This window comes from Macrosteles quadrilineatus, unplaced genomic scaffold (assembly GCF_028750875.1).
Source record: "Macrosteles quadrilineatus isolate MER2022 unplaced genomic scaffold, UCM_ALF_1.0 Scaffold_3__2_contigs__length_128488019, whole genome shotgun sequence".
NCBI classification, from domain to species: Eukaryota; Metazoa; Arthropoda; class Insecta; order Hemiptera; family Cicadellidae; genus Macrosteles; species Macrosteles quadrilineatus.
In genome coordinates, this window is record NW_026542596.1 from 23,325,779 (window position 1) to 23,353,721 (window position 27,943).

A 27,943-nucleotide genomic window follows, 5' to 3' on the forward strand; every position below is an offset into this window, starting at 1 on the left:
GTATTTGTAAAATAAATTACCACTATATAAATGGTCTTAACAAAATAAAAATAAATATAGAGTCTGAATATTTTTTGTTTCTTCTATAACATTTAACCAATCTGCATTTTCGTTTTCAACAATAAAATGTATTACAAAGCATTGTTACTTAAACTAAAATGGTTTTTAATAAATATATTGTGACATTTAATTTACTAATATCACATTACATACAATCTGATCTGAATATAGATCGCATAATATTTCTAGATAATTTAAATCTAACAAACCTATTGGGTAAAGTAAAGATTTAATTAAAAGTTTTTTGAAAGCAACCTCGTTAAATCGTTGTGCTCAAATAATCCTGGCTGACGAAAACAGCTAATAAATATCAGTAAATATTTAAGTTCAAATCATTAATCAAAGTTATTAGTCGTGTTGCCAATAAATTAATATGTTCACCAAAAACCAGAACGTCTCAGCCTTTATCAGAGTTTCACTGTTAAACTCTAAATTTTAGTACACATAAAGCTCATCAAATTCATTAACGAAATTTTGTTGTATTACAAAAAGTATTTCACACTATGCATATATCTATATATCTAATTCCGTAAGCCCAAAATTTTACAATGAAATTGTGAGCGAACGGGAGGCCGTAGAAAGCTGGGAGAGGTCTCATTTTAAAGGTCTGGGCATGAAATTTTGGGGAAAATTATTCATTTTTCTTAATTATGCACCAAAAGGTTGTTACGGAATAAAATAGTTCACATTTAAATAACATGTGAATCTAATTTAATGTCTTTTTATTTAGTGTAAACACAGCTGTTATTATATAAATCGAAAAAATTATAACCACACCTGAATGGGCATTATTTTGTTATTGTAAAATTGTTAGTGAAGTAGTAAACAACACAAAGTGTAAATTAGATTAAATCTTTTGAACAAACAATTTGATACTTTTTAACTTAATACTTTACAATGTAGTGTTCTTTTGCTCAGTAATAATGTATAATGTCGGAAGAGGTAGGCCGCCACGCAGAGGTACATTGTTCCTTGAAATGAGAACAACAGGCGCCAGATTTGGCACTGTATTAATGAAAGAAGAATAAATGAGCATCGGATGAACATGAAGTTCTTTCTGTGTATATATTGCCACTTTTAAATGAGATTGCATAACACAGCGTAGGACCAATGAACGATGGGTGCATTCATTGTGGTGCATTGCGCAATTTGATTTGGCGAAATTGTGGAGCAGGGCAGAACCTACACAAAAGTTGTCATTTATTTGAAAAAGGCAGTGTTTGCCCATGGTCAACTTTATGCTGCGTTCAGCCGGGTAAAGTGGTCAGATGATGTTAAAATAGTACTAAGACCAAGGAATCGACCAAAATGGATACCATACAGCAAATGTTGTTTTCACAGAGATTTTGTCATAGAATAAGCATTTTACAATTTGGATGATGACATTACCTCTGTTTTTCTAAGTGAATTTGTCTATTTTCAAAGAAATCTATATAGGCTTATATGGGAAAATGTTCCTCAGTTGTATTATGATTAGAAAGTTTATATACAATATACAAATAATAATAATACAAATAATAATAATACAAATAATAATAATATACAAAAAGGTTAAACGGTAATTAAAGGTAGATAACCCATGAGGCTAATAATTTGTACAAAAAAATTACTAGAATATAGGGGCCATTGCCCCTACAAGAAACTAGTTGTTATCTATAACCATTTTCAAGTCTGAATCCTTTATAAACACGAATCTTTTATAAACACCCCGTTTGGCCGTACTTCACACCGTCTTATATATAAATCAGAGGCTCGAGAAGCTGCATTTTAGACGCTAATTACAGCTTATAGCCCTTGTTGTAAACTTTTCATTGCCTCCATACATCAAGTCATGTAATCCTCAACTTTACAAAACCCGCCCTTGTGCCTTCTATAACATTAAAGAGTGTTTGGAAAGTTTAAATTCATCCATTATTTGGTTTAGAATTTTAATCTAGTGTAAATATACTGTGGTAAAATAGTAATATTTTGTATAAAAATAGTACGTTTAAATAACAACAACGCTTGTGCCTTCTATAAAATTAAATACTGTTTGGAAAGTTTTAATTCATCCATAATTTGGTTTAGAATTTTAATCTAGTGTGAATATACTGTGGTAAAATAGTAATGGGTTGCATAAAAATGGTATGTTTAAATAATTAAAACTTAAGTATGATTTTAATCAAAATACAATTTTGCTTTGTTTACGTAATAAAAGAGTAATTAAAACTAAATATTTAGTATCTTAATCCAAGGGGAAGTTTTATTTGTGCTCACTGGTACGTAGTAAAAGAGTTCTACGGATACAAAAGCAATTATTGCAAAATATAGTTTATCATTCAGAAAATAAAACTTTCAAACCGTATATGTAGGTTTTCCTTACATAAACATATACATTTTTTTAACTCTAAAAATTGTTAAATAACAAATAAATTAATTAATGGTTGTTAATTGTTTAATTGTTGTTACATATATATATATGTGTATGTTAATATATATATTTCTCGCTGTACTATTAAGTAAAAACTTAATTTTAGAAATGTAGGAACTAAAATCGTCTAAAAACCTACGTTTATTAAGGTAAACATTAAATCATATCCAAGCATAATATCCGATCCCACAAGAAAAATACAAAACATCTGAGATTTTAAATTTTTGTTTTATTTTACTCACCTTACTTTGTTAAAAGTATTCGAATTTGTTACAATTTAGCAATGTTAGTTATTATCAGCCCCTTGGTCTGTAAATAAACAGTCACTAATATCAAAGATGTTAGCAATGTAGCACAATTAAAGTTGTTATATATCATGAAGACAATGTCTCTATCTTACGATCACTATTTTAGAATAAAATCCCTTTATTAATATTTTAATTTTGCTTACAAGTGTGATGCACACGCTGCACTTACTACACATATAATTTCCTTAGTTCAATGTTACAAAGAGGGTAATAAACAGTCATAAAATGTAAACTTGATGTCAACGTTTAGTGGCAATTACACTAAAAGCCATGGGAATAGAAAAGTCGTCCAGCAGCTGCATAAACATCATTGTGGAGGAGTTGACTTTGTACCTAGTATTATAAATTAAAAAATTAAATATAAATCAGCATTTTCATTTATAGCTGGGGTTTTTAACTGGAATGGCCGTTTTATATACATATATAAGTTTCCGTGACAGCTTATTGCAGGTTAGATATGTCCACTCATTATGTCAATAAAAAATTTAAAAAATATACTAAGCTTATGAATAAATGCAGTGAGTCTGTGTGTTATTTAAGGGATTTTTGTTTTTGTTAGTAAAGAGACAATTTTACAGGTAAAAAAATATTTTGGTTAGAAAAATCTTACTAATATTATAAATGTGAAAGTTTTTGTGTTTGTTTGTTTATTTGAAGTTCAATCACGCATTACCTACTGGTTGGATTGGACTGAAATTTGGTATGAATTTTGGAACAAAATTTGATATGAAATTTGGATTACCGATTAACATATAGACATATTATTCTCTCAAAAATCTTTTCGGGCTCCGCCCCAGTGGCTCTAGAGTGTCCCATGTTAACCTTATGAGTAGTCATATTTAAAAGGAATTAAAGAATTTTTTCAGATGTTCAACTACACGAAAAGGAACTATGATATTTAATAGCATTAAAAAGTTATAAGGTTTACCAACAGAGGCAGCATTATTCTTTTGCAATTTATGACAACAGCAAATTTGAAGCAAGCAGCAACAAAAAGCTGTGATACACAATGATAACTACTGTCAAAGTAGTATGGTTTACAGTTTAAATTGATAGGTTTATGTTTTTATTTATAAAGAATTTTTTGATATTGTGCGAATATTCGATTATTTACTATTTTATGTTTAGGTGTAGTGGTGGAACATTATGCCTATGATAGATGTGTTATACTATAGCATACCGTAAATTAAAAGAACCAAATTTTCTCAAACCGTGTCCTCCTTCATTGTAAACGCAAAGCACGAGTATAACTGTAATAAACATTTTTTACTTCTACGCTAAGGAATACTTCTACCCCGTGCTAAGAACGGGTATTCTGCTAGTGTACAATATTCCTTAATATAGGCTCACTATAAGATAACATGTTTTAAATTATTAAATATGATCCAATAAAATCATTATTTAATCTTTCACGTGCTTCCTATTGGAAACTAAATATAAAAGTATATTGTAACTAGTCTTTGGTGCACTTTTTATATTGTTTTTATATTTTACCCAACTGCGAATAACACACAATGTTTCTGTTACAAATATAAGTATGTGTTTTAGTTAAATAGTTGTGTGTAATACCACAAGCAATCATGATTCATAACCTCTGGATTTAAAAAAAAAATATATTTATTAAGTTAAGATTGACAGGGAGAAAGTCTAAGATAGGTTCCCAAAATATGTGAGTTCTTGTATACGTAACAGAGACTGTAAGTTGTGCAATTTCTATTACAATATCAACTGCATATTCTAAATAGCAATACAAATTCACTTAAAAATAATTTATAATTTTTTGATAAAGTAGGCCTACAGTTTTTACTATAAAATGACTCTCAAACTATCCCTTGATTACGAAAACCCCTTAATTATGTTACGGCAATTCCCTAGTAGTAAAAGGAAACAATCTCAATAAAAACTTTAGCCAGGAAGTTAGTAAACAAGCACGAAGCAAGTTTTTCATTTACTCTGTGCAATTAATCCGCAAGGTTTACTGCTCGTAGTTTAATTGCAGCTATGAACAACTATTTAAAATTTAATCTTGGCAAAGCAGAGATCCGTAATGTATCCTGATGTTTTAACTACGGTTATAATGTTCTTAGTTTGAGTTAATAATTAATTCTTTTTGTTGTCAATCTCCTATTCCTATTTTATTTAGCTTATAATCACAGATATACAAATTGAAAACAAATAAAAACTCCCAATTAAATTGTTGTAGAGTTGAAATTAATAGAAACGAATATGTTTTCTGTATGTTTAAGATGTTTCCATTTGCTATAGTAAATTACAATAACACGTACTAAATATAAAAATAATTTAAATTTTTATCGGATCAAAAGTAGGAACACTCGTGAAATGATGACAAATGAAATCCCTAAAGAACTAATTGCTTTTATTTCACCGATGAAATGATTTAGCACGTTATATCCTAGGCTTACTGCCATGAGACACCTTATATTTTTATGCTGTGTTAGTTCTATGACAGGTTTCAGTACTATCAGTAATACTTGCTGTTTGTAATACACCAGTTTAATTTTACTCCTTGCCTTTATATATTAGTTAAAATGTTAAGAAAATTTATAAAAAATAATTATAACAATTGTTTTTGATAAGCAATTTTGTTTGGCAAATCAACTCACGTAAAATGCGGATGAACTGTTATGTTGTTGTAAAAAAACACAGGTTTATTCCATTTCTTCCCCCAAGTGAAATGTTTCTGTAGAAAACCATAGGTATATCAATAGATTGTATATGCCCTAAAACTACCGTTATACTATTGTGGTCTACTGGTTATCTAACTAACCGAAGTTAACAGGCATATAAAATAATACTAACTATTACCGGTACACCTGTAGTTGAAAATAAAGCATAACATAACGATAGGTTAACATTGAGTAAACAGTTGACAATTATGTATCACCACACCAGTGTCAGTTTAATTACCTGATTTCATGCAAATCGATAGCTAGGAAAATAAAAATTTACGTCCAACGGGCCGGAATTTACCTGATGGTGGTCCATTTAGTTTTGCGGATTTTACACTTTCTAGAGATATGTCTTTCATTTCAAAGGGCTCTAAATATTAAAGATTACCCATACATAATCTACTAAAACTAACAAATGATTTTACACCAGTATTAAACTTCCATTAGTGGTTTTGTTTTTAGCACCTTGTTTTCTAATAGATTTTCGCTTTACTTTGTAAAATTATCTAACTGGTTATATCTGGAGTTTGTAAATTGTTGGTATTTAATAATTTATTCAATTAAAATCTAGTTAATGTAAAAGTAAATTATGTTTCATGTTTATCTTTCATTGCACAAAATTTTAATAATGAATAAATTTTATACATTAATAATCTTACACTAACGATCACATGTTGTCAATAGATGTTATATTTGCTTCGTATGCAATAATTCATGTTTGTTTTCTCCTTTTACTCAGTTTTGAGAACGTAAATTATATTATTTACCTTTATTGTTGTCTGCGTTCTTGGGCTAGTGGTTTGTTTTCACCCTACTCAAATTTCACAAGCTTGTGTGACATATTCAGCTTTAATGTTCATATTACATATACTAAAATTATTTGCTTGGAGTATACTATAATACTATGAAAATAGAATAAGAATACCCCCGTAAGATGCTACACAAGCTTAAGAATTGTACATAGGGCCAATATAAACTTCAAGCTCAAGAACACAGGACACAGCAAGGTGAAGTGATGTTTCAAAAGTTGATGAATTTTTAATCAACATAAGTATGCTAGAAAATTTTTAATTTTTATATAATTTTCTAAAAGGTTTACAGCAGTCTTGGACAATTTTTATTATCTTTATCAAATCATAAAATAATTAAACACAATTATTTGTATTTATTTATTCTATGACCAAATAACCTTTAGAAATACAACGCAACAATTACAACCTAACAACAGCCAACCTATATGTAAACAAAACACAGTTCCACACCATGGCTATAAAATGGCTATTTTCTATCAAATCTGTAAGAGAGGTGGATTTGGCAGAAATCACATCCAATATGTCGCGCCAGGTGAGAGGAGAGATGGGGATGATATCCTGTCAACCGCGAGGACAGATTGGGGTTGATTTGTACGACACTTTGACCCAGACTATGTAGTGCAGTCGTGGGTGCTATATTTGTGTTTTATAAATAAACATGTATTTTGTAAACATGTGCTATGCATGCATTGCATGTATTTTTATATTCGGACAAATAATGCTTACATTTTTTACGTAGTAAGTAATAACTAAACGGTTATGCTACTACCTGTTTGTTGAGTAACGTTATATACTTAGGAGCCTATTTGAACATTTTGAATCCTCTACTATTTCGATGTAGTTTTTGTGTTTGCCGTTGGGGATTGACTCAATATTTCTATCTAAATTGCGTCGGTGTGTAGATAATTTCGATTTGAAGTCCCTTTTCAATTTCATAACGTAACCAGCCTTTGCGGTGTTTATATAAATTAATTTAGAAGGGTGTTCGTGTTGGAAAAATCATTTCCTACGACCGTTTTTTAAAGTAGCCATTTCAGTTCAGTTCTTAGAATTGAAAAGTTACACTTAACAGCTGTTTACTTTCATATCAGCATAGTTTCATTTCTTATCAGGATAGTTTTTCTCATATCAACACAGGTAACGGACCAATGAGGTTCAAGTATTGAGAGAAAAGAATTACAATTGTAATGCTTCGAACGTCAACTAATCAGCTGATCAGCTGATCAGTTGACAATTTTAATTGTTGATCTTACTTGTTCCTGTTGATACTCGCGTATTCTTAACCTAGGTTGGTGGAAGTTAAAGGAAGGTAGACTAAACTGTTTTAAAAATGTCATTTATAAAAGTGAAGTTGACGAGATGGAAATGAGAGCACAAACTGCTTATAATATTCTATAATATTCGATGCTGAGAACTAACTGTAAATTAACTCTTTCACTATAATCATTCGGTTGTAAAAATAAAAAAAAAATGAAATGCAATATTTCCCTAAATGTACCTGTTACAGTATTTATGGTAAGAATGCTGCTAGCAGAACTTATTCCTTGAAAAAGGTAACTTATTATTTAACGAAGTTTTACAAACACGTGATTACATGAAATCAGCTGATTGTACAATAAGTCGTTGCATCAATTCAGTGACACTGACAATAAACGAAAATATAACCTGTCTAAGAAGTTATGAGTAGTGATTGTTAGTAACTAAAAACCAGATTGTTAGTAATTAAAAAACTGTCGTAGGTAAAGTAGTGTACGTAACTCGCGTTAATAGTCTTTGCGCAATCGTTGCGTAAACTACTATTACCAGTGAGAGTTTATTCGTACAATATTACCAATACGTCGTTGCTATTTTCCAAGTGCCCAATGCACTGCGTGAATAAATGCTGTCAGCAAACATTGGCAATAAACACATTGTTAGTCCCTCCTAAATTGGTGCACGATCAAACAGAGTTATGTTTTTCTTATAAATCTTAGGGATTACGTTACGGATAAGATGCAAGAGAGACTCATGTAATACCCCCTTTCCCACTAGGGGGCCACAACTTACCCCCCCCCCCTCCTTCTCACGTTCATCCCGCGTTGGGGTTGTAACCCGACCACAGTGTGATTTTTATTTCCGTTTATCACCACCCTGCAAATGTTTAAAAAAATATTCTGAAGCCATATTAATTTTTTTCAAATTTTCCTTTATAAAAGATACTAGTTTTCATAATTTGTAAATCCTATCATAGTATCAGTACTTTTTTGTTAGCGAAATCTGTAAGCTTTTAAATATTAACATAGAGGGATTTTAATAATGTTTGGAAAAATAAATTAAAATACCAAGAATCTGAGATTCTATTTTAAATCTCTTAAAGTTTTAGTCTAAACAAGGAAAAAAGTTTACGAAGAACTTTCCTCCTTTGGGTTCACTATATTCTCAGAAAATGGAATCTTGAAATGGAATTTTAATCTGTTAATTGATTTCCTAATACATTGTTGGCTTACAATCAACATTCCATTGTATACAAATATATATAGAAAAAAGTACTAATTATTACCATTATTTTTTCTTTCAGTATCGTAATATTGAGACGTGTACTAAGTGCCATAATATTTGGAGATTTCAATACTTCCAAAGATTATGGTGCTTAGACCATGCCTAGTCTTAAGTTAACATTTATTTATATTTGGTCAAACAGGAAAAAAGTGTTGTACTAGAATGTTTATAAGTGGGATTAGTAGTTTTGAACGTTAATGATGTTTGTAGCGTGGGCAGTAAGATAGCCCGTCCTAACACATGTTCATTAATCTGGTCTCTTTAGTGTAGCCCTCGTCCGTCGTTAACCTTCATTACCCCCCCCCTCCCCCCACCCCCACCATCACTACATCTACAACAACAAATGTATCACTTAGGTTTTCCTTTCTACGCCCCTTTCTTCGGTCTTGTTTAAAATTACCAAGTGATCTCTCAGTTATGTATATGTTTTTTTTTTTTACAATCCGTATTCTCTTACAACACTTCATATGTTATATTTGTTAAAATAGGTAGCTTTAAAATTGTGTATTAATTGTCTTGCGGAATTCTCATTTGTAGTTTGATATTAATCATTTAATATTTTTAAGTAATTCGTTCATCATCATCATCATCTAACAAGTTTGTTCAATATTTATTTTGAGGAAAATCGCGTGTAATATTACCAGCAAACTTGGAATAATTGTTTCACGAATTTAAACATTTATTTATAGCCTTGTCATATATAGGTAAACTAGCTGTACCCGCGGGCTTTGCCCCGTTTAACTTCATAAGTATTCGCATGGCTCATTCACGTCCTGGTTGAAGTTCGTTCGCTACGCTCACTCACCTTTAGGTTGGAGCTCGTTCACTGCGCTCACTTGCCTTCAGGTTAGCTCGTTCGCTACGCTAACTCGCCTCCAGGTTGAAGTTCGTTCGCTACGCTCACTCACCTTTTGGTTGGAAATTAGCTGTGCTGCACCCTGTTGGTAATCCTTGTAACTTTTATGCTATTGAACATCATAGAACAGAACCAACTTGTTTAATTGAAACAGCTGTTAAGATTCATTAATTCATTTTAAATATGAAAAACCATAAGGTTAACATGGGGAACTACACAGCCACTGGGGCGGAGCCCGAAAGGATTTTTGGGATAATAATATGCTTTAATGTTAATCGGGTATCATCATGCCAAATTTCAGCCCAATCCGTCCAGTAGTTTATGCGTGATTGAGCAACACACACACACACAAACTTTCAGATTTATAATATTAGTAAGATTTAGCAATAGTAGAAATTCAATCTGTTGTAGTGGTTAAGTAAGTTAAAATACTAACAAACACTTACAAGACGCACCACGTTTATTAGAAGACATGTGTTATTTTAATTAGATACTAGAACCGTTACATTGCGAACTGTGTTATTAAATACTTAAAGAGCAAGTAATATTTCATGTGTATTATTAATACAAAAAGGTTGTGTACACTTGTTTTATATTAGGCACTAAACAAAAATGGAACCAGTTACATGAGACGTGCTCTCAAATATTGTTTAGCTGATAAAAACTCCAGTACATATCTTGAGTTAACGTGCTCAACCTAAAACATCTGTGACATCCTGGATGGTTATGCAAAAACAAGTTCAATGTATTGATCATTTGTCTGCTTTTTTATAGTTTTAAACTAATGAAAACGATTTCAATGATCACAGAGGACAGGTAATTTATTTAGAATCGTTTTATAAATTCAAACGTACCTCTAAAAGCTAACTACGAGTATAATTGTAGTGTAATTTCCATGTAATTACTATTATATGATTGGTAAACTAAAAGCTTCACACTTTTAAGGAATAATGTTTTACAATATTATTAAATATTTACTTGCATGTTAAACCACACAGTCACGTTACATGCAGCACAACAATTATCTACCAAAAGTGCAAAACCGATGAAGTTTAGTACCCCAAACTTTAGTCGCGCCAAGATTGCCTTGCTTGGATCCCGTGTCCCTCGAGGCGTAAAGCGTTGTAAACAAAGTTTTACAATTATGTTGTTTGGGTAAAACTTGAGTGCAAATATGTTTAAAACAACTTTGCTAAGTGACGCCCAAAGCGGCGACTTTAAGCCAAGTCCTGCAGCGAGTCGTGATGCTTGTCTTAATCAAATTCTAAGATGTAATTCTTAAAACTCGCAACTTTTTCACCAAGCAAAAGTAAGTTTTGTAAGTTAGACTTCAAAATACAACTGTTGGAAGAATTCGTGTCCAATTAAAATGTTATTTTATACTTTTGTGTGAGTATATTTTACTTGTATCCTCGTCCTTTTGAACAAAATGTACAGTGTATAGTAATGACTTTAAAGTTAAAAATAAATAAAAGAATCCATGATATTCCATTTAAGATTATCTTGACACGCCTTAATTGAGCGAAAACGCATTGAAGTACACTCAATGTGTGTTTGTAAATATAATTTGGTAGTAAGCGTATACACGTATTTTTGTGCATCATTTCTCCTTGAGACGGTCCTGAGCACCCTGGTGGATTATACATTCAAAAGAGGTGGTATAGATAATACTAGGTGAACCCGTGCGAATTCGCACGAATAATAAATTGGGATATTATAGCAACGTAGTTAGAAGTTGCGTCGTTGTATCGACTTTGGTCTTAGGCTCGATCGTTGGATATATGCATTCTAAGTTCTTTTTGCTGCCAGTAGGAGTATTTTGCAGGACGGAGCTCATAATGCTGAAAACTTGCGCGTATGAATTAATATCAACCAATTGATGAGTCAAAATGTGCAAGAGTTCAGTGCTGCAAGAGCAAATTTGTTTCAACGTCGTCGATATAAATTTGGGCATATGTGGGATGCTCCCCTTCTGACGGTTGTAAGGTGCCAATTGAGTGATAAATTGTGTCGTGCACCTTATACATGAAAGGCCCTCCACCGTTACGTTCTTCAATTTTACCTCGAGTGCTGACCATTGCGAGCGCAGAGTTGTACGATCTAATGTTCTCTTTGTAGTTTCTGCTCAAATGATTTGCTCCATTTAAGTAGGCTCTGAATATAATACTTCTCGGTATGGTGGTAGATTCATGATTCCTTTATGGCAGCAGGATGACAATCCTTCGCCTCGTCCTCTTTGTTCTTCTTTAAAAAATGTACCGCAGCACATTTCTTACATTTTAATGCCATCTCGCCAAGTGAATGCTGGTGAATTCTTGTATTTGTCAGTGTAATTTTGTAGTACACGTTGTCACTAACTGTTGTTCCAGCTCCTCGTCTGGGCTCCTTACGTTTTGCATTGCTTGCCGTATGTTGACTCGCCGTGTCCGACCAGCAATATTTCTATGTCGTCGGATCCTTGGCATGTTTAAACGAAAATATAAACCTTTCTCTATATGGGTAACATTTCTTTGCCGGGTATCTAATTATTTTTAAAAACTTGCAAACTGTTTACATTTCAAAACCAAACAAAAAAGCTGGGATTTATTTTTTTTTACTAATGTATTGACATCTGTTTCGGAATTTTATAATAACATTCAAATCAATCACAATGTTATCCTTATAGAAGGAACTTTGAGGGCACCCTACGCCCTTAAAAAGATATATTTCGAAAATCTAAAGCCAGTTTGCACATCTACACACACCTAGACGAACATTTTGGTATATAATATGTGGGGTTAAATCTTAAAACAAAAAAGCCTTATTGTTCACAAAGTTTCATGTCGCGTATTAAATATATAGATATATTATAACAAATCGAAGAGTCCAGCTACCTCTTATTAATGTTTACTACAATCTTAGCATTCTGTGTTTAATTCTGGTAAAATAACAATCCTAATTCAAAATTAAAATAAAATACAGCTATGCACATGTCCAATTGGCATCAAAGTGGCTTTCTGCAGACATATGATTCATTTTTTTTAAACCCTCTGAACTGATCTACAATGAATTAAATCATTGTTCTGTATCAAAGATAAATGGAAAATCACTAAAGCCAGGTCCAGATGTCCAGTTGAAGGTTTAGGTCTGAGGCGCACAGTCGGTTACCCACATTGTCAGAGTAAATTGACTGCAAACCTGCAATTTGACGCCTACCACAGTGTAATTCACCGCTACAATACTACAATACTGTTGTTAGTCTTGTAAAGGATGAATCACGAGTGTGTCCTTTACTGCTTCACCGTCGTTGTTGATATAGCGAAGCAAATATCACTTTAATGTCACAAGCTGTGCAGTAGTATTCATTGAGATAACAGTTACTGTGTAATGTATACGTTATGAAGTTATGTAGGATGTCTTAAAGATGTTTAGTACTTTGAAAATGATCAGTTGGCATAAACAAGATAAAAAGGTTATAATAAATAATTATATTTTCTAAATCAAGCGTATGAATACAAAAATATGAGTGTACAATAGAGAGAGTACAACTATAACTAACTATAACAACTATAACGTATAACTTTGAAGAAGAGGTTTTTATTACTGATTATTCTCATATTTTAACAATTTTACATACATGACATATATAATACAATTTCCTTTTTATAATATATTGTATTTTATTTTTTCATCATAATCAACGTTAAATATTTTATAACTTAACTGATAATTAAGGATTGCATGTTATATTGACGCTATACCAAGGTGATTATAAGTGGGCCAGCTGTTTTATTCGAAAACTATAAGAGATATAAAAAAAAAGTTAAATGGTAAGTGCCTAGGATTTTTTATTTTTAAAATTGTTGTCAAGTCGAAAAAAATATTTTAGCCGCCATTTTTTCAATATGGCCGCCAACATTGATTTTTCTTACGGAACACCCGTATTTTATGATGTATTCCGGTAGAAAAAAACTTAATTTTAAGACAATTTTACTCTTGCGTTTTTTTTTATTAGCCTAACCGTCTCAAAGATAATAATGGTTAAAGTTGTGAAATTTAGAATAGTTCTTAAATAAAACAGCTGGTATGCTTGCTTAGGCCTTTATCGAAACTCTTTCTCATGACGAAATTGGCAGCCATATTGGAAAAATGGTGGCTAAAATATTTTTTTCGAATTGTCTGCAATTTTTTTATTAAAAAATACTTACCATTCAACTTATTTTGATATCTTTTATAGTTTTCGAATAAAACAGATGGCACACTTATATCAATCACCCTGTATTAGTTTCATGTAATCATTGCGAGATTGCTATCGATAATCAAAGCTGTATGTAGTATGGACAACAAATTATTGGTTACTAATAAATATTATTTCAGAATCATCTTCACTATAATCTTAAACCTTTGTTGCAGGGTCGGCCGGGTGACAAAGGACAAAAAGGTGAATCTGGAAGTCCAGGCTTCGACGTCTACGCAGCTGTCAAGGTATACAAAATAGCGCTTAAATGCGTTCACATATAGTGTAACGCATAGCTCTACTGTGCTATAGATTTAAAACCTATTTCATTGAATATATATATATATATAAATCTTGGGTTGTCCAATTTGAAAATATGTTTAGTAGTATTAAACATATCAAATTAGATTTGTCCACTACAGAGTTTTGTATTGCCGACATTTATACAATGTTTTGTATGAAATGTATGATACAGCCTATGTAAATACGTGTATATAACATAAGAAACTTGTAATATGTATTATTTTTAACTTTTTGGTAACAAACACCACTTTTTAACCCAAATCAATCTACTCACATTTCAATTATTCACTTTCGCTGCACATAAAAACGCTCAAATAACCCTTTATGAATTCCAACGCTTTAAATGAGCTCCCATCGTTCGGATAAAACCCCGCATTTCTCACCCGAGCGTTTCCACCAAGTCCCTGCGATGAATGGGAGAATTAATTTCTCCGATTAGCTGCGTCGACACTCGTATGAATCATTCCCAACATCCGTGTCGGTTATTTACTCCGGGAGTCGGAAGAGTATTTTTACAGTTCATATGCAGTGACATATTAACAGCTCGCTTGTTTGCTGAAGAAACATCTTTACGGCTGTGTTTTGGGGCTGGTATGTGTCTAGACGCGGTATTTCGGGAGGCTTTGTCCTTTCTCGTGTTCCAATATCTTGTTGAAACGGTTTGAGTGCTTTCTTGATTCTCGGCCGTTTAGAGCTGTCTATTTTTGTGTAAATACTTTTGACAGCCGTTGGAGCAACGCCCAAACGTGCTCGGGTGGATTACACGGATACACTATGTAGAATTTACACAATGCTACACTTTCAATAAATTTCAAAATGTATATCACATGTATATGCGAACACGTTTCACATTTGAATACACACTAAAATACTGGCATTTCTTAAACAATAGTACTTTAAGTAGGTACCATGTGATCATTCTCCTTTTAGGTCTTAAGATTAAAGATTAAATTCAAATGCCTTTATGTATATATTGACATTATATTTTGTGAATACGGAATAAAAGTAAATATAAGGAGTTCAATTTTTCATCCAACCGATTTTACGTAAATTACGAAACCTAAAATCTGTGTCTATGACCAAATATATTGAAGTGGACATGTTCGTTCACCTCAGCAAAATTCACACACAGCTAATCCTTCCAAGCCAGTCATTCCAAAGTAAATTTGTCAACAAATTCATAGCTCCAGTGTTACTGTACTAAGGTTAAAACCAATCTACATAAACTCACCCAATGAATGTGTGGCTTACACCTACGTATATCCTCTGTGAGCTTGGTACATTTAATGTAACCTATAAGTGTGTTTCCAGGGCCTAAAGCGGTCAGTGACGACGCTGCGGGGCGGAACCCTGGGCTACGCCGAGATCGTAGCAGTCAAGGTGACCGAAGACATCCGTGGATTGGTGGTCGTCGCATGCCGTGTGTGGGGAATACGTGTTGAAACTGACAGTTGAAAATCAATTCAAATGCAATTTAATTTTGCACTGGGACAATAAAAACCCCTAAAACAAAAACATACAATTATGTTTCAAAGTAGATCAATTCACATCATGGTTATCTTATTACACTATGGTTTGAGTATAGAAAATCTACTGTTGACAATGTGTTAAGATCATTCACTTTTGAAATTAAAGAGTTATTAACTAATTAATTATTTTAAAAAGTTTTTAACTTCAGACCATCTACACAGGTTTCGAAAGTATTTTTCTCTGATAGATGAGTTTATTTTGTACAAACTCTTTCCTGTAAGTTTCCTGTTTCAACACGTATTCCCTGTGTAGTATTTATCGTTTCATTTAATATTTATTTTCCTTTACACAAGAGAGGTAGCTACAACTACAACCCCGGGGTTGAAGCTTAACTGTGGAGCGATCCCTCAGCTAATTTATCTGCCAACTGTATTTTGATGGTTCATGAATAACTGGGTGCAAACTCGACCGGATCGAGTTATTGTTTCCTCAGGAAACATCCGAATGCAAATATTTGGGCATAAATTAAAACAGATTATCAAGACAATAAAGTTTGCAGCTACCTCTCTGTAGGTTAGCAGAATTGCTGGTTAACTCCTTCTGTTTTGTTTTCTTTACTTTCTCCTTGTTTTCTTTGTTTTAATTTTGGTTGCCCGTGGTTGTAGGGGCTGCAGGAGCAAGGTCATAACATTTCTGCCCAGACCATCGTTACCTTGAAAGTAAGTTTAGTGGTAAAGGCGTCGCCTGCTGATATAACATGGGTTTGGATATAACAACATAAGCAATTAACCCTGCAGGTTGTGCTAGTAAAAACATATCGTAACTCTTGCCATCCATTGCTTTTAGGATCTTTCAATAAGAAAAATAAGTTTAAAATGTGACGATTAAAAATTTTGTATTATATATTAATAGTAAATTTTTACTAAAACTTTATTAGCTATTTCCTCGCTCACCAATTTTATTTCCACAGAATATTCGTTGAGAAAATCTTTATAGATACTTGGAAATGCGAAATGCTAGTTTTTTATGATTACCGTAGGCTATATATTTAATTATCATTTATATCTCCTAATGTTTTTGTTTGGTTTCTATTTTATTTTGTTCGTTGAAAATACTTTTATTTTTTCATTCTTCCTATTCAAGTTGTAGATTTAGTCAATGGCTTTTGCACGAATATTTTACTTGAGTATATTTCATGTTATACTGTAGTGTATGTTGTTTGTCACCTTATTGTGTAGAAGTAATTCATACTGGTTATCAAGTATTGTAGTACATAGTACTTGTCAAAGAATACCTCTTAATTTTCATGATTGTCTAGTAATTAGTTAGGTACATACGTTGGTAACCGTAAAACTGAAGAGAAAGTGATATGATATAGTATGATGAGGTCTATGTTCATTTTGAAATTTAATTGAAGTAGGTATTACAATTCATGTTCATATATTTTATAAATGCTTTGTATTTATTTCTCCTATAATATTCCATAACCTGCCAAGCTTTTGCTCATACAATTCCATAACAAGCTAGTATTTACATTTACACTTCTTTTCATGAACAACAGTAATATACATGTCTTTACACCCAAGTTTCACGTTATCCAGGGAGAGCCAGGTGAGCCTGGACCGCCGGGACCTCCGGGACCACAGGGTCCTGAGGGACTCCCTGGACACGACGGCAGACAGGGTATACCAGGAGAACCGGGAGCGCCGGGAGAGAAGGGATCGCCGGGTCCTGTAGGGCCTATGGGACCTCAAGGGGAACCTGGAGTTGCTGGACTTAAGGTGAGTCACCTTCAATCAACTATTAGTTATATAATTCCAATGTTATTGATTATTTCTTAATTGATAGCAGCTGTGGGACTGAAACCAATATTTTTGAAGCCTTTGCCTTCGTCTCTAACGTGGCAAGTTGTTGATAGATTGTGTGATTATGAATCAGCCTGATTATATTCATGTTTAAAGTCTTGCAGAAATATGAAACTCCTTCCTATATTTTTAAAAAGCAGATTAGCCAATAAAGTTCAAATGGGGCGGCTTAGTTAGTTATTTAGAGGCAATTGAGGCAAAGAGCACTTATATATTAATCCTAATGTCACCCATAATGTAAATTTATTTATAAAACATTCACATCTAGATTTGCATTCGTATTAAATTTTCTAAAAATTTAGTTATCTAAAAATATTTTGGTTTCATAAAAACAGGGATTATTTTTTTTTTTTCTGAATTAACAAAAAATTAAATACTTGAAATTGGTGAAACTTTATGAAGCATCTCAAAGATTTGCCATAAAACTTATAAACTAAAGTCACACGGCTCAATAATCAGCCAGTTAACTGCAGTTTCTGTATTTGCTTTTGGCCAATTTCAGGGAATGAAAGGAGAGAGGGGACACTTGGGACCTCCAGGTTTCCCTGGACTTCCAGGATACAGAGGACTTCCTGTGAGAAACTTTGTCTCTGAAAAATCTTTCAGTTTGAAATATTTTCTCGTTAAAACGTATTTTATTGAGATTTGATCTTACCATATTCAACAATTGATTAGGATAGTCATCTATATATATATAGTATATATATAGGATAGTATGATCCTCATCTATTCAGTTTAACACTGTTTTCATTTGATTTAAATACTGTAGTATCCGTTTGATAAAATCATCATCAAAAAATTATTAAATATTCTGCGCTTGTATGGTTTTCAAAATAATATTAAGAATTCAGATTTTAAATATTTTAAAGATTTCATTTGTTTATCATTAAATTTGTACGTGATGGTCAAAAATACGACCATTAAAACAAAACAAAAAAACATTAGACGCATTTCATTGATTTATTTTCTAAAATATTTGCTTGGTTACCTTTTGACCTTAAAAATATTTCAAGCTGATGTTTTGGGATTTGAACGTAGTTTAGCGGGAGGTGGAAAGGAGCCTGTCTTTCAGCAATTTTTGTTTTGGATCTTCATCTCACACTTTTCAGGACATCTGGTGGCTGGGGACTAACAACTGGATGTTTTCGTCTTCTGTTTTATGTGACTAACCATTTGTCTTTTAGTGGTGATTATAGAAGGGATTTTATGCATGGAACATGTTTGTTGTATGTAGTTAAGATCTTAGATAAGCTATGTCTTAGAATAACATCCTATTTATATTTAAGATACACTGTATTTGATTGAAAAATCATTCTGATCCGACTTAACAAATTATATACAATTAGAAATTGAGTAATTGATTAGTAATTGAGAGTTAGTTATGTTCGTCTCAATAAAAAAAAAAAAACATGATACTTTGTAATTCATAAAATTGATTAATTTTGTATTCAATTATGAAATGTTTAGTAATATCTCAAAAAGAGTAGCTTTAAGGCAGTGAATAATAACCAGATTTAAAAAAAGTCTTTATTAGCTTTACTATATTGGTTCTATAAATGTCACTGATAATTGTGTTCTTATATTTTAATTTACACTATATTAAATTATGTATCCCTGACTAGGTATTTTTAATTCAATTTACGAATTGATATCTGTTCAATCACAAATAAGTTCCCGAAGTCATTTGCAGTAAGAGAAGGAAATTAGTTTGGTTTCAGGAATTAAGTCATGGCCATAATTCGCAGAGAGGACAATCATAACCAATCCAGTTGTAGAAGCCATCGAACTTGCTGGCTTCAGTAATATGTCTGACTAAATTAAATTGTAATTTCACTTGAAGACTAATATTAAAGTCAAAATTATAGGTATACCAACCGAACAAGACTGTTTTATTGTTTCGTCAGTAGTCAGATTTGTAATGAATATTTCTTCAAAAGTGTAGATTTTAACTCTTGGTATGAATTATGAAGAATTTAATAGTATGAATTTACTAGTCCCTTCCAATTTTTACACTAATAATACAAATTAAAAAAGTCGGGAATTCTATTAATAATTGGCGGATGAATTACTAGTCTAAACAGTTTAATTCTAATTTTTAATTTTCCCTCTTTATAAACGCTATTAGATTCAAAATAATTGTTCATTTAACTGTAAAACTTTTTGATTATCGATAAATACTCATAGTTAATTAGTCATTCTTAAAAAATTCTAATAATATTTTAGTATTATAAATAACACTTAAAATACATCACACACATAAGGCTAGGAAGACGATAAAAGTCACAATTTCGTAATACTAGATAGTAGAGAAAAATCAGTCTAGAACAATACCTCAACGTTTAAATTTGATTTTCTTAAAAAGTACTTCTTCTGTAGCATTAAAAAACTTAGCTTTTTACGCTCTGTTCCAGATAGCATTTCTACCTTAATAGATCTAAACTTGTTTAAGAACCAGGTTTTTGACTAAAAATCTATTGACGATTAAAAGCTATTGTCAACGTTAATCAAAATGTAATAAAATATATCTAACATAATAATTTTGTTTGCAGGGTGACAAAGGTGATAAAGGTGAGCGAGGGTTGACGACGACGTTGAATGGAGACCAGTTCCCGACAGGAATCATCGAGGGTCCTCCTGGACCTCCTGGACCACCAGGTGGGCGTTGTACAGTCTGTACAGAGGTAACTGACCTGGGAGAGAACAGTCTATCGTCCGCTAAAATAAAAATGGAACACTTGAAAACATTATTAAAAATACTTCTCGAAAATATACCACTTTTGATACACTTTAGAGGGATGTAAGTTGTGTTATTCTTTTGTAAGAAATGGGAGACCTTGAACAAACTGCAATGTTTGAAACATTTGTTGTCAACTTTAGTAAAGTATTAAGTAGAGGGAAAGAGAAAAATTGTCAGGAAATGAAAACTGTAGTTCTTACTTAAGCTCCACCCAGCTCGGTTCTCTGTAATTTGTAATTGCATGTGTTGGGATCTATGGAAGTGAATAATAAGTCGGAACTGTCATGAGTTTTAACCAACTTTGATTTATTGTAACTTTATTTTTTATCTTAATGTTTTTACTAACATAACTTATATAAGATGTTTAAGATTTTATGTTCAAAGTTTTATGTTTGCTTTTCTTTAACATCTTCTATTTAAAAGTAACATTATTTTGATTTCCCCACTGTATTATTATTTCAGTTTTAAAAATTTACCCTCATAAGCAGCTTCATAAATTTGATGGTTGAATTTGAAATATGTAATTTAACCAAGCATTACTAAAACATAAAACATATTTTGTCCTTGTCTTAAAGAGATTATTGTTATTTGCAATTTTTTGAGCTCAATGTTCCAATAGATATCTTTGAATCATTTGATTTACTTTGAGCTTACAGTGAAAATCATTATACTTCAGTAACTCCTCAAACCTTTGCAAAAATAATTTTGATGTAAATATACATATTTTCTGTATTGAATAAGAAAGTTTTTTGACTATTACCTTAAGAATTTTTTTCATAAACCAGGATTATTTACCAATCTATATACAAAATAATTTAAATAAAAAAGAACAGAGATTCTAGGTTTTTACCATAATTTATTCTCTCAAAACGATAAATTTTACAAATCATAGAAACAATTAGGTGTAGCTTCTATACGGTTTTAGCGAATTTCCCTATAGGGAAGTAGCTATTACCGTAGGTGGCACGGTAAGACCAAGACCCGGGACCGATTTACTATTTTATTTTGATGTCCCCAGAGGCCAAAAACACCATTCGTTCAAATTTTTATATATGTCTATATATATATATATATATATATATATATATATAGACTTAAATATATATATATATACGTCCGTGAACGCGATAACTTGAGTAATTTTTGTCCGATTTTGATGAAATTTGGTTTAGAGGTGTAAAACGGGATAAACTTGAATGAGTTCGCGAACCAGCACGATCGGACCATGGGAACGGGGCTTTACGGGGGGTTTTATGGGGTAAAAATTGGTTTTTCTCACTTTTGACCCTCAAAACACAAAATTTCCCTATTTCTCTTTAGACCTTTTTAAAGAGCTTAAATAAACAAATAATTTAGTATATAAAAGTATTTTTGTTCAATTATTAGTAACGGAGAAAATTAAAAAAATTTTAAATTTAAAATTCCCATGTTATTCTTATAGAGAATATTGTAAAATGTTGTAGTTTGCTTGTTTATGGATATATTTTGATCCAACTTAGCAAATTTATTTATTTTGTACTAAGCTATCAATATTTTACTCAAAAACACGTTTTATTAGTTTCCTTGTAGCAGCAAACCTAGGTACTCGTTAAACCTAATTTTATTAAAATATATTTAACTGAAAATCAATTCAGACAGATGGAAATTAGCTTAGTCGGCAGGTTTGCTGCGGCGGGGGTATTTTTTCAAAACAACACCCTTTAAATTAAGTTTTAAAATAATCTAAAATCACATTTGCCCCCCTCCCAATTTTTACAATTATTTTATTACTTTTTTGTTTTTTTATTCTTTAGTTACTAAGTAATTGTTAATGTGGATGAGCGGAAAGTCTAACTGTGTTGAAGGGACACCAGGCGCCAGGGGGGACAAGGGGGATCTCGGTCCCACAGGCCCCCCCGGAATGCCAGGAGAGAAGGGGGCTAGAGGCAAACGTGGCAAGAGGGTAAGTCAAAAGGGGACTCTGTACCCTGGAATGTGCATGGACCTCTCGAATGAGTGCTGCTTGGTGCTTCAAGGCAATGCGATTGAGCAGTAAAGTTAAAAAGGTTAAATAACAGTATTACCTAAATGTTCTAAAACCACAATCAACAGACTCATAATATACGATTATACTCAATAAAAGTGTACTCAGAGATTTAAAATTGAATGAAGTATTTTAAAACGCATGTCTGAATCTTGCTGCATTTTTATTTCAGTGCATATTTGCATTTTATAGATGTAATTAACTATGTTACGTATTATTACTAGGTATATTTTACTTTATTTTACGTTGTGGTAATTTATTATCTTTTTAAGTGGTTCATTATGTATCTTGAATATATTTTTATAGTTTTTTTAAGTAAAGAAACATTATAGTTATTTGGATTTTGTATATTTACTTTTCAAAAGGAAACTTCCTTTAAGACCCTGAGAATGGGAGGAAAGGTTCTTGCACAACAATAATACATGTAGCCTATACCTGATTTTATGATATTTTGAACAAAAAAAATACTTTTTGTATTTTCTTAAAAAATATAAGTACCTGATGCAAAGTATCCCATCTTAAAAGTTTTTTTTTTTTTTTTTTTTTTTTTTTTTTTTTTTTTTTTTTTTTTTTTAATATGGTCTATAAAATAGTTTACATCATTAGTTGTTTTTCATAAACAATTAATACAAAAAATGTAAATATTTAACTGACAACTTTCAACTTAAAAATTGAGTCATTGTTAGGATTGTTTAAATATTGTAATATTTTCCCTAACATCCAAGGGGGTGGTCGGAAAAAACTAACAGTTTATTATAATCAAACGTCACCTACTAATATCACATAGCTTTGCCCACTACATTATTAACTGTGATTAACAATAACGTAAATATATATTTGTAAACAATACCTTATCATAACTGAAACAAAATCATATTTTTGATACTGATATCGTTTTTACTAAAATTTAGCAAGTTTTGTATTGTAATTTTTATTGATAAATATTTCAATAATATCTTTCTAGATTTTTTTGTAAAATAGTTCATAAAAATAGATTTTTTGAAACTAAATTAAAAAATCTGTTATAGTAATTTCAAAATAATGCAATAAATTATACTGTAACTAAAAATATCAAGCTGATAAAAACTTCATTATTTCTATTTTAATGTTTGATAAATTTATTTATTTAAATGTTGAATGTCCTTGAACTTTTTGTAGCATTTCTTATTTTACAATATTAATATTATTCAACATTCAATTATTTTACAAAAGGCAATAACAGCCATAATTTTTTTTTTATTTCATATTATTTATGTTTAAAAAGTTTAATTCAAGTAAATAAATGTACTATTATATTGAAAAAATATTAAATTTATAATATTGTAATGCTGTCAATTTAATTTGTTTATGATACTTTTAAGATAAAAGTACGTCTACCAATTCAGATATAAATATATAAATAAAACATTTAACTCTATAAAAGAATTATTTCCATTTTTATAATTTGTTTTTAACTCAAAACATGTTTTACATCCTGAATAAAACTAAAAACATCAACCCACTTATTTACTTGTGTTTTTTACACTATTAAACTTATTTTCAACCACTTTCAAAGCTTTTTCACATTATAACATAACTTACACACTAATAGTGCGTTAGTGTTAGTGACCCACAAAGGCAAAGTCTAGTCACCACTGTAGAAAGGTAAGATTCACTTTGGGCACAATGTGTTCTTGTTTATATGTGTTTTGTTGGTAAACGTGGTCTGATGCAGGATTGAAGAACCAAAGGTAATCAATTATTATTTTAATTACTTTATTAGGTAGTCTGTGATTTTGTTATTTACGGTCTAAATAAGTAAATCTGACACAAAATATATTCTTTTCAAAACTACTAAAGCAATATTATATTAAAAAGAAAATTTGTGTCAACGAAGATACAAATAACCAAACTCTATTGATCAATAACATTTTTTCAACGCCAGCTAATTAATTTTTTCTTATGTTCACTTAATAAAATCAATTTAAAAAATTGGGTTTCATAATAATTGTACATTTTGTAAAACATTTTTATTACGAAAAATTTGGTGAATAAACTGAAATTGATCCTGAATAACTGTCTCTATACAAAGATGGTTAGTTGAGAAACTTGTTGCCTTTCCTTCTTTTTCCAAAAATCTCTAATTTGGACCTACTGGTCTGTACACTGGTCTAAATACAACTGACAACTCTGGTATATGTCACATGGTCAGCCAGTTCTGGAGACTAAAGTGATCAGATTCAGATACAAGCAGTTATCTCAAATCAAGAGATCCTTCTCTGACAATACCTCTGGGAAAGCAAAATAAAAACAACACTAAGTCAATTAGAAATCCAAAATAATATGATGACCCCCTTACTATGATTTTTTATATTTTTTTCAATGGAACGTTTTCCTTTTTTAAGTTGATTTTGAGGTTTTCGTAGTGTACCGTACAGTTAGTGGAGCGCCAGGTTGAGACCTGATGTTGCCAACAGGGAGGAGTCCCAAATCTTCCCGGACTTCCAGGACGTCCGGGTCTTCCAGGTGAGAGAGGTCCTCAGGGATTACCAGGTAATTACTTCCAGCATTATTGTGCTAACCTTATTTTTATGTTTCAATATGATTTTTCCTTCATAGTTTTTTTTAAGGATTTTTATAAATAGAGTACTATGTTATTCTACTCTATAAGAAATTAAAAACAAAATTATTCACTTCCATAGCTAACTTGGTGGTGGTTTTAGTTGTAGAAGTAGTATGTTTTATGGTTAGATCTGCTGAACCATGTATAAGGATATTGATTGTACTACCAACAGAGGAATTAGTGAAATACATAATTTTAAATACCAAGAAGTGGCCTACAAAGAAAAATAATAATAATAATTTGTTTTTTACCAACCAGTTGGTGAAAGCTCTTTCTATATTTTTTTTTCATTCGGTTCAATTTTAAAGTTGCTAAGTTCCATGTTTCAATATTTATTTCAATCTCTCTTTGTTGCTACAATTTAATATCTCCTCATCACTATCTAACTAAATTAAATTTTTTGTTATATCTTCTTATAATTACCTATAAGTTTAAAAAGCGAATAAACAACCTATTAGATTGTGTTTAGGCATTTACCCATTTTATTAAAGAGGCAAATAAAACTGTCTAAAAGGGGCAGCGTCATGTTTCTCTCATTATTTTAATTTTTTATTTTATTTTGGCTGGCCTGCCAACATTGTTAACTATTCATAAGTAAAAACCCAGAACTATACTGATTTTTGGAGATAGAACTGTAACTCTTTATCACCTGGCCAAGGAGACAATGCCTTTGACTTTGACTGCTTAGGGATCATCGAGTGCAGGGCCGAGTGTCGTTTGCCTAATCACTTTGGTGGGGTCATTTTACAGCCTGAGGCTTGGCGGGGCGAGTGCCAGCCAGGTATCAGTGAATGGTGCCACGGTGCGGCGGGTATGGGGATGGAAAGATTGACTTGGCGGGGATGGGGGGGTGAGCAAAATTGATTTTAGGGATAAGATGAAACTATTATAACCTAACCTAACTTAACTTGCTAATAATTATGAAAAATTGGTTAGTAATACTAAATTATAATCGAATCTATTTTGTCAATCGATATTAGGGTAGCCCAGGTAAGAAACTGCACCCGGTCTCCGTTACATCCTGCCCAATACACCTTCTTACACTCTGGGGAGTCAAATGGCATTCGGACCTATCTGACGGTTTTGACAGTTTATAACCCCCATGGCAAAGAATAGAGCAACGCTTGCTTAGTTTCCTGGGATCATCACAGGCAAGAGAATATTACTAATTCCCTTGCCTGTGGAATAAACTACCACCCCGCAACAAATAGGACATTTAAAAAATCTAACTAACTAATCTAATGCTTAACAATTTTGTTCCAAATTTGTCATCAAAGTAGTTCTGTTACAACAAATGTACTGTCATATACAATGCAAAAACTTACAGTTCCTGAAAAAAGAGTACTGAATTGTCATTTACCTTATTGAATTGCATTGTGGTATTTCAAATATAATTTTATTTTAAAATCTATACTTTAAGAAGAATACTCACATGTTCATATTATTTTATACAGGGTGGATACAAACTCCCTAGAAACATTTTGTGTATTTGTTCCTTTTAGGTCTTTTTATCATGTATATCATTAAGATCTAGCTGAATGTAAAACATTACCTTGTGACACCTTTTGAACTGGTATTTCACTTTTTTACAGGACCTAAAGGAGACCGAGGGCTACAAGGTCCCCCAGGAGATGCAGCAATGGGAGAACCTGGGCCACAGGGTCCCCCCGGACTCCCGGTAGGTATTTAGGTGATAATTACAGACCCAGCCCATAAATGATATAAAAATTACTGCACTGTTGTACAAAACCTTGTGTTTATCACTCTTTCATAGCTTTTCAACAATTAAACTTTTGATTTTCACTAAATAAAGTTTCTCTATCTCTGATACAAATATTAAACATTCCCCTTACATCTACTTGTAGAATCAAAGTGTAATTATTATTTATATTATTCTATACAGTTGCTAGGTTCTAGTACTTGCAATTAATTAATAAGTATATGCTTAATCTATACAGGGTGGCTGAAAAGTAACTTGCACCCCCCCCCCCTTAACTTTTCAACCATTTGAGATATTCAAAATCAGTTTGCGGCAACCTTCTTAGATATGAGGGGCTGCAATAATTATGGTCGGGGTAGCGGGGGTGGGGGTAGCTCAAAATTTTCAAAAGACAAGTATAGTCGAGTTTGGAATCATTTTACAGTTCTTGACAAAACAAAACAATTGACATATAGAAAACGAAAATCGGCCCACTAATAACAAAATGGTGCCCTAAAACGTATCAAATCCAAATAACTATGAGGGTGGCTGATAATTAACTTGCACCCCTTTTACCTTTTTAACTATTTGAGATATTTGAAATCGGTTTGCGTCAACCTGTTTCAATATGAACGGCTACAATAATGATGGTAAATTTTTAAAATTTTGTCCTTAGGGGTAGTGGTGGTTGGGGGTAGCTTAAACAGGAAGTATGGTCGAGTTTGGTATCATTTTGTAGGTCTTGATATAACTAAGCAATTAACATAAATAAAATAGAAATCGGACCATTAATAACAAAATGGCAGCTAAAATGATTAAGACAATGGTTATTAAAAGTAATTTTTAACTACCATTTTGTTTTTAGTGGTCCGATTTCAATTTTCTTTATATTAATTGTTTAGTTATGTCAAGACATGTAAAATTATACCAAACTCGATCATACTTCCTGTTTGAAAATTTTAAGTTACCCCCAACCACCACTACCCCTGAAAGCAAAATTTTTGAAACTAACCATCATTATTGTAGCCAGTCATATCTAAACAGGTTGCCGCAAAGCGATTTCAAATATCTCAATTAGTTAAAAAGATAAAGGGGGGTGCAAGTTAATTTTCAGCCACCCTCATAGTTATTTGGATTTGATACGTTTTAGGGCGCCATTTTGTTATTAGTTGGCCGATTTTTGTTTTCTTTATGTCAATTGTTTTTTTCGTCAAGACCTGTAAAATTATACCAAACTCGGCTATACTTGTCATTTGAAAATGTTGAGCAACCCCCTACCCCCGCTACCCCTAAGGGCAAAGTTTTCAAAATTGACCATAATTATTGTAGCCCCTCATATCTAAGAAGGTTGCCG

At 31.8% G+C, this 27,943-nt stretch overlaps 1 protein-coding gene across 13 annotated transcripts in view; it reads left to right on the forward strand.

Annotated features, from left to right (window-relative positions):
• The window catches only part of LOC128988605 (collagen alpha chain CG42342-like), a 323,334-nt gene that overhangs the window by 263,228 nt on the left and 32,163 nt on the right, over positions 1–27,943 (forward strand). For 7 of the 13 annotated variants that reach the window (XM_054410032.1, XM_054410043.1, XM_054410034.1 and 4 more), the window contains 8 exons: positions 14,067–14,138; positions 15,505–15,573; positions 17,265–17,444; positions 18,031–18,102; positions 20,078–20,183; positions 22,119–22,207; positions 24,745–24,820; positions 26,483–26,568. In XM_054410032.1, coding sequence (XP_054266007.1) covers positions 14,067–14,138; positions 15,505–15,573; positions 17,265–17,444; positions 18,031–18,102; positions 20,078–20,183; positions 22,119–22,207; positions 24,745–24,820; positions 26,483–26,568 — 750 coding nt within the window. Of the gene's footprint in view, positions 1–14,066; positions 14,139–15,504; positions 15,574–16,328; positions 16,383–17,264; positions 17,445–18,030; positions 18,103–20,077; positions 20,184–22,118; positions 22,208–24,744; positions 24,821–26,482; positions 26,569–27,943 lie in introns of all 13 variants that reach the window. The other 6 variants (XM_054410033.1, XM_054410038.1, XM_054410039.1 and 3 more) reach the window with 4 other exon arrangements.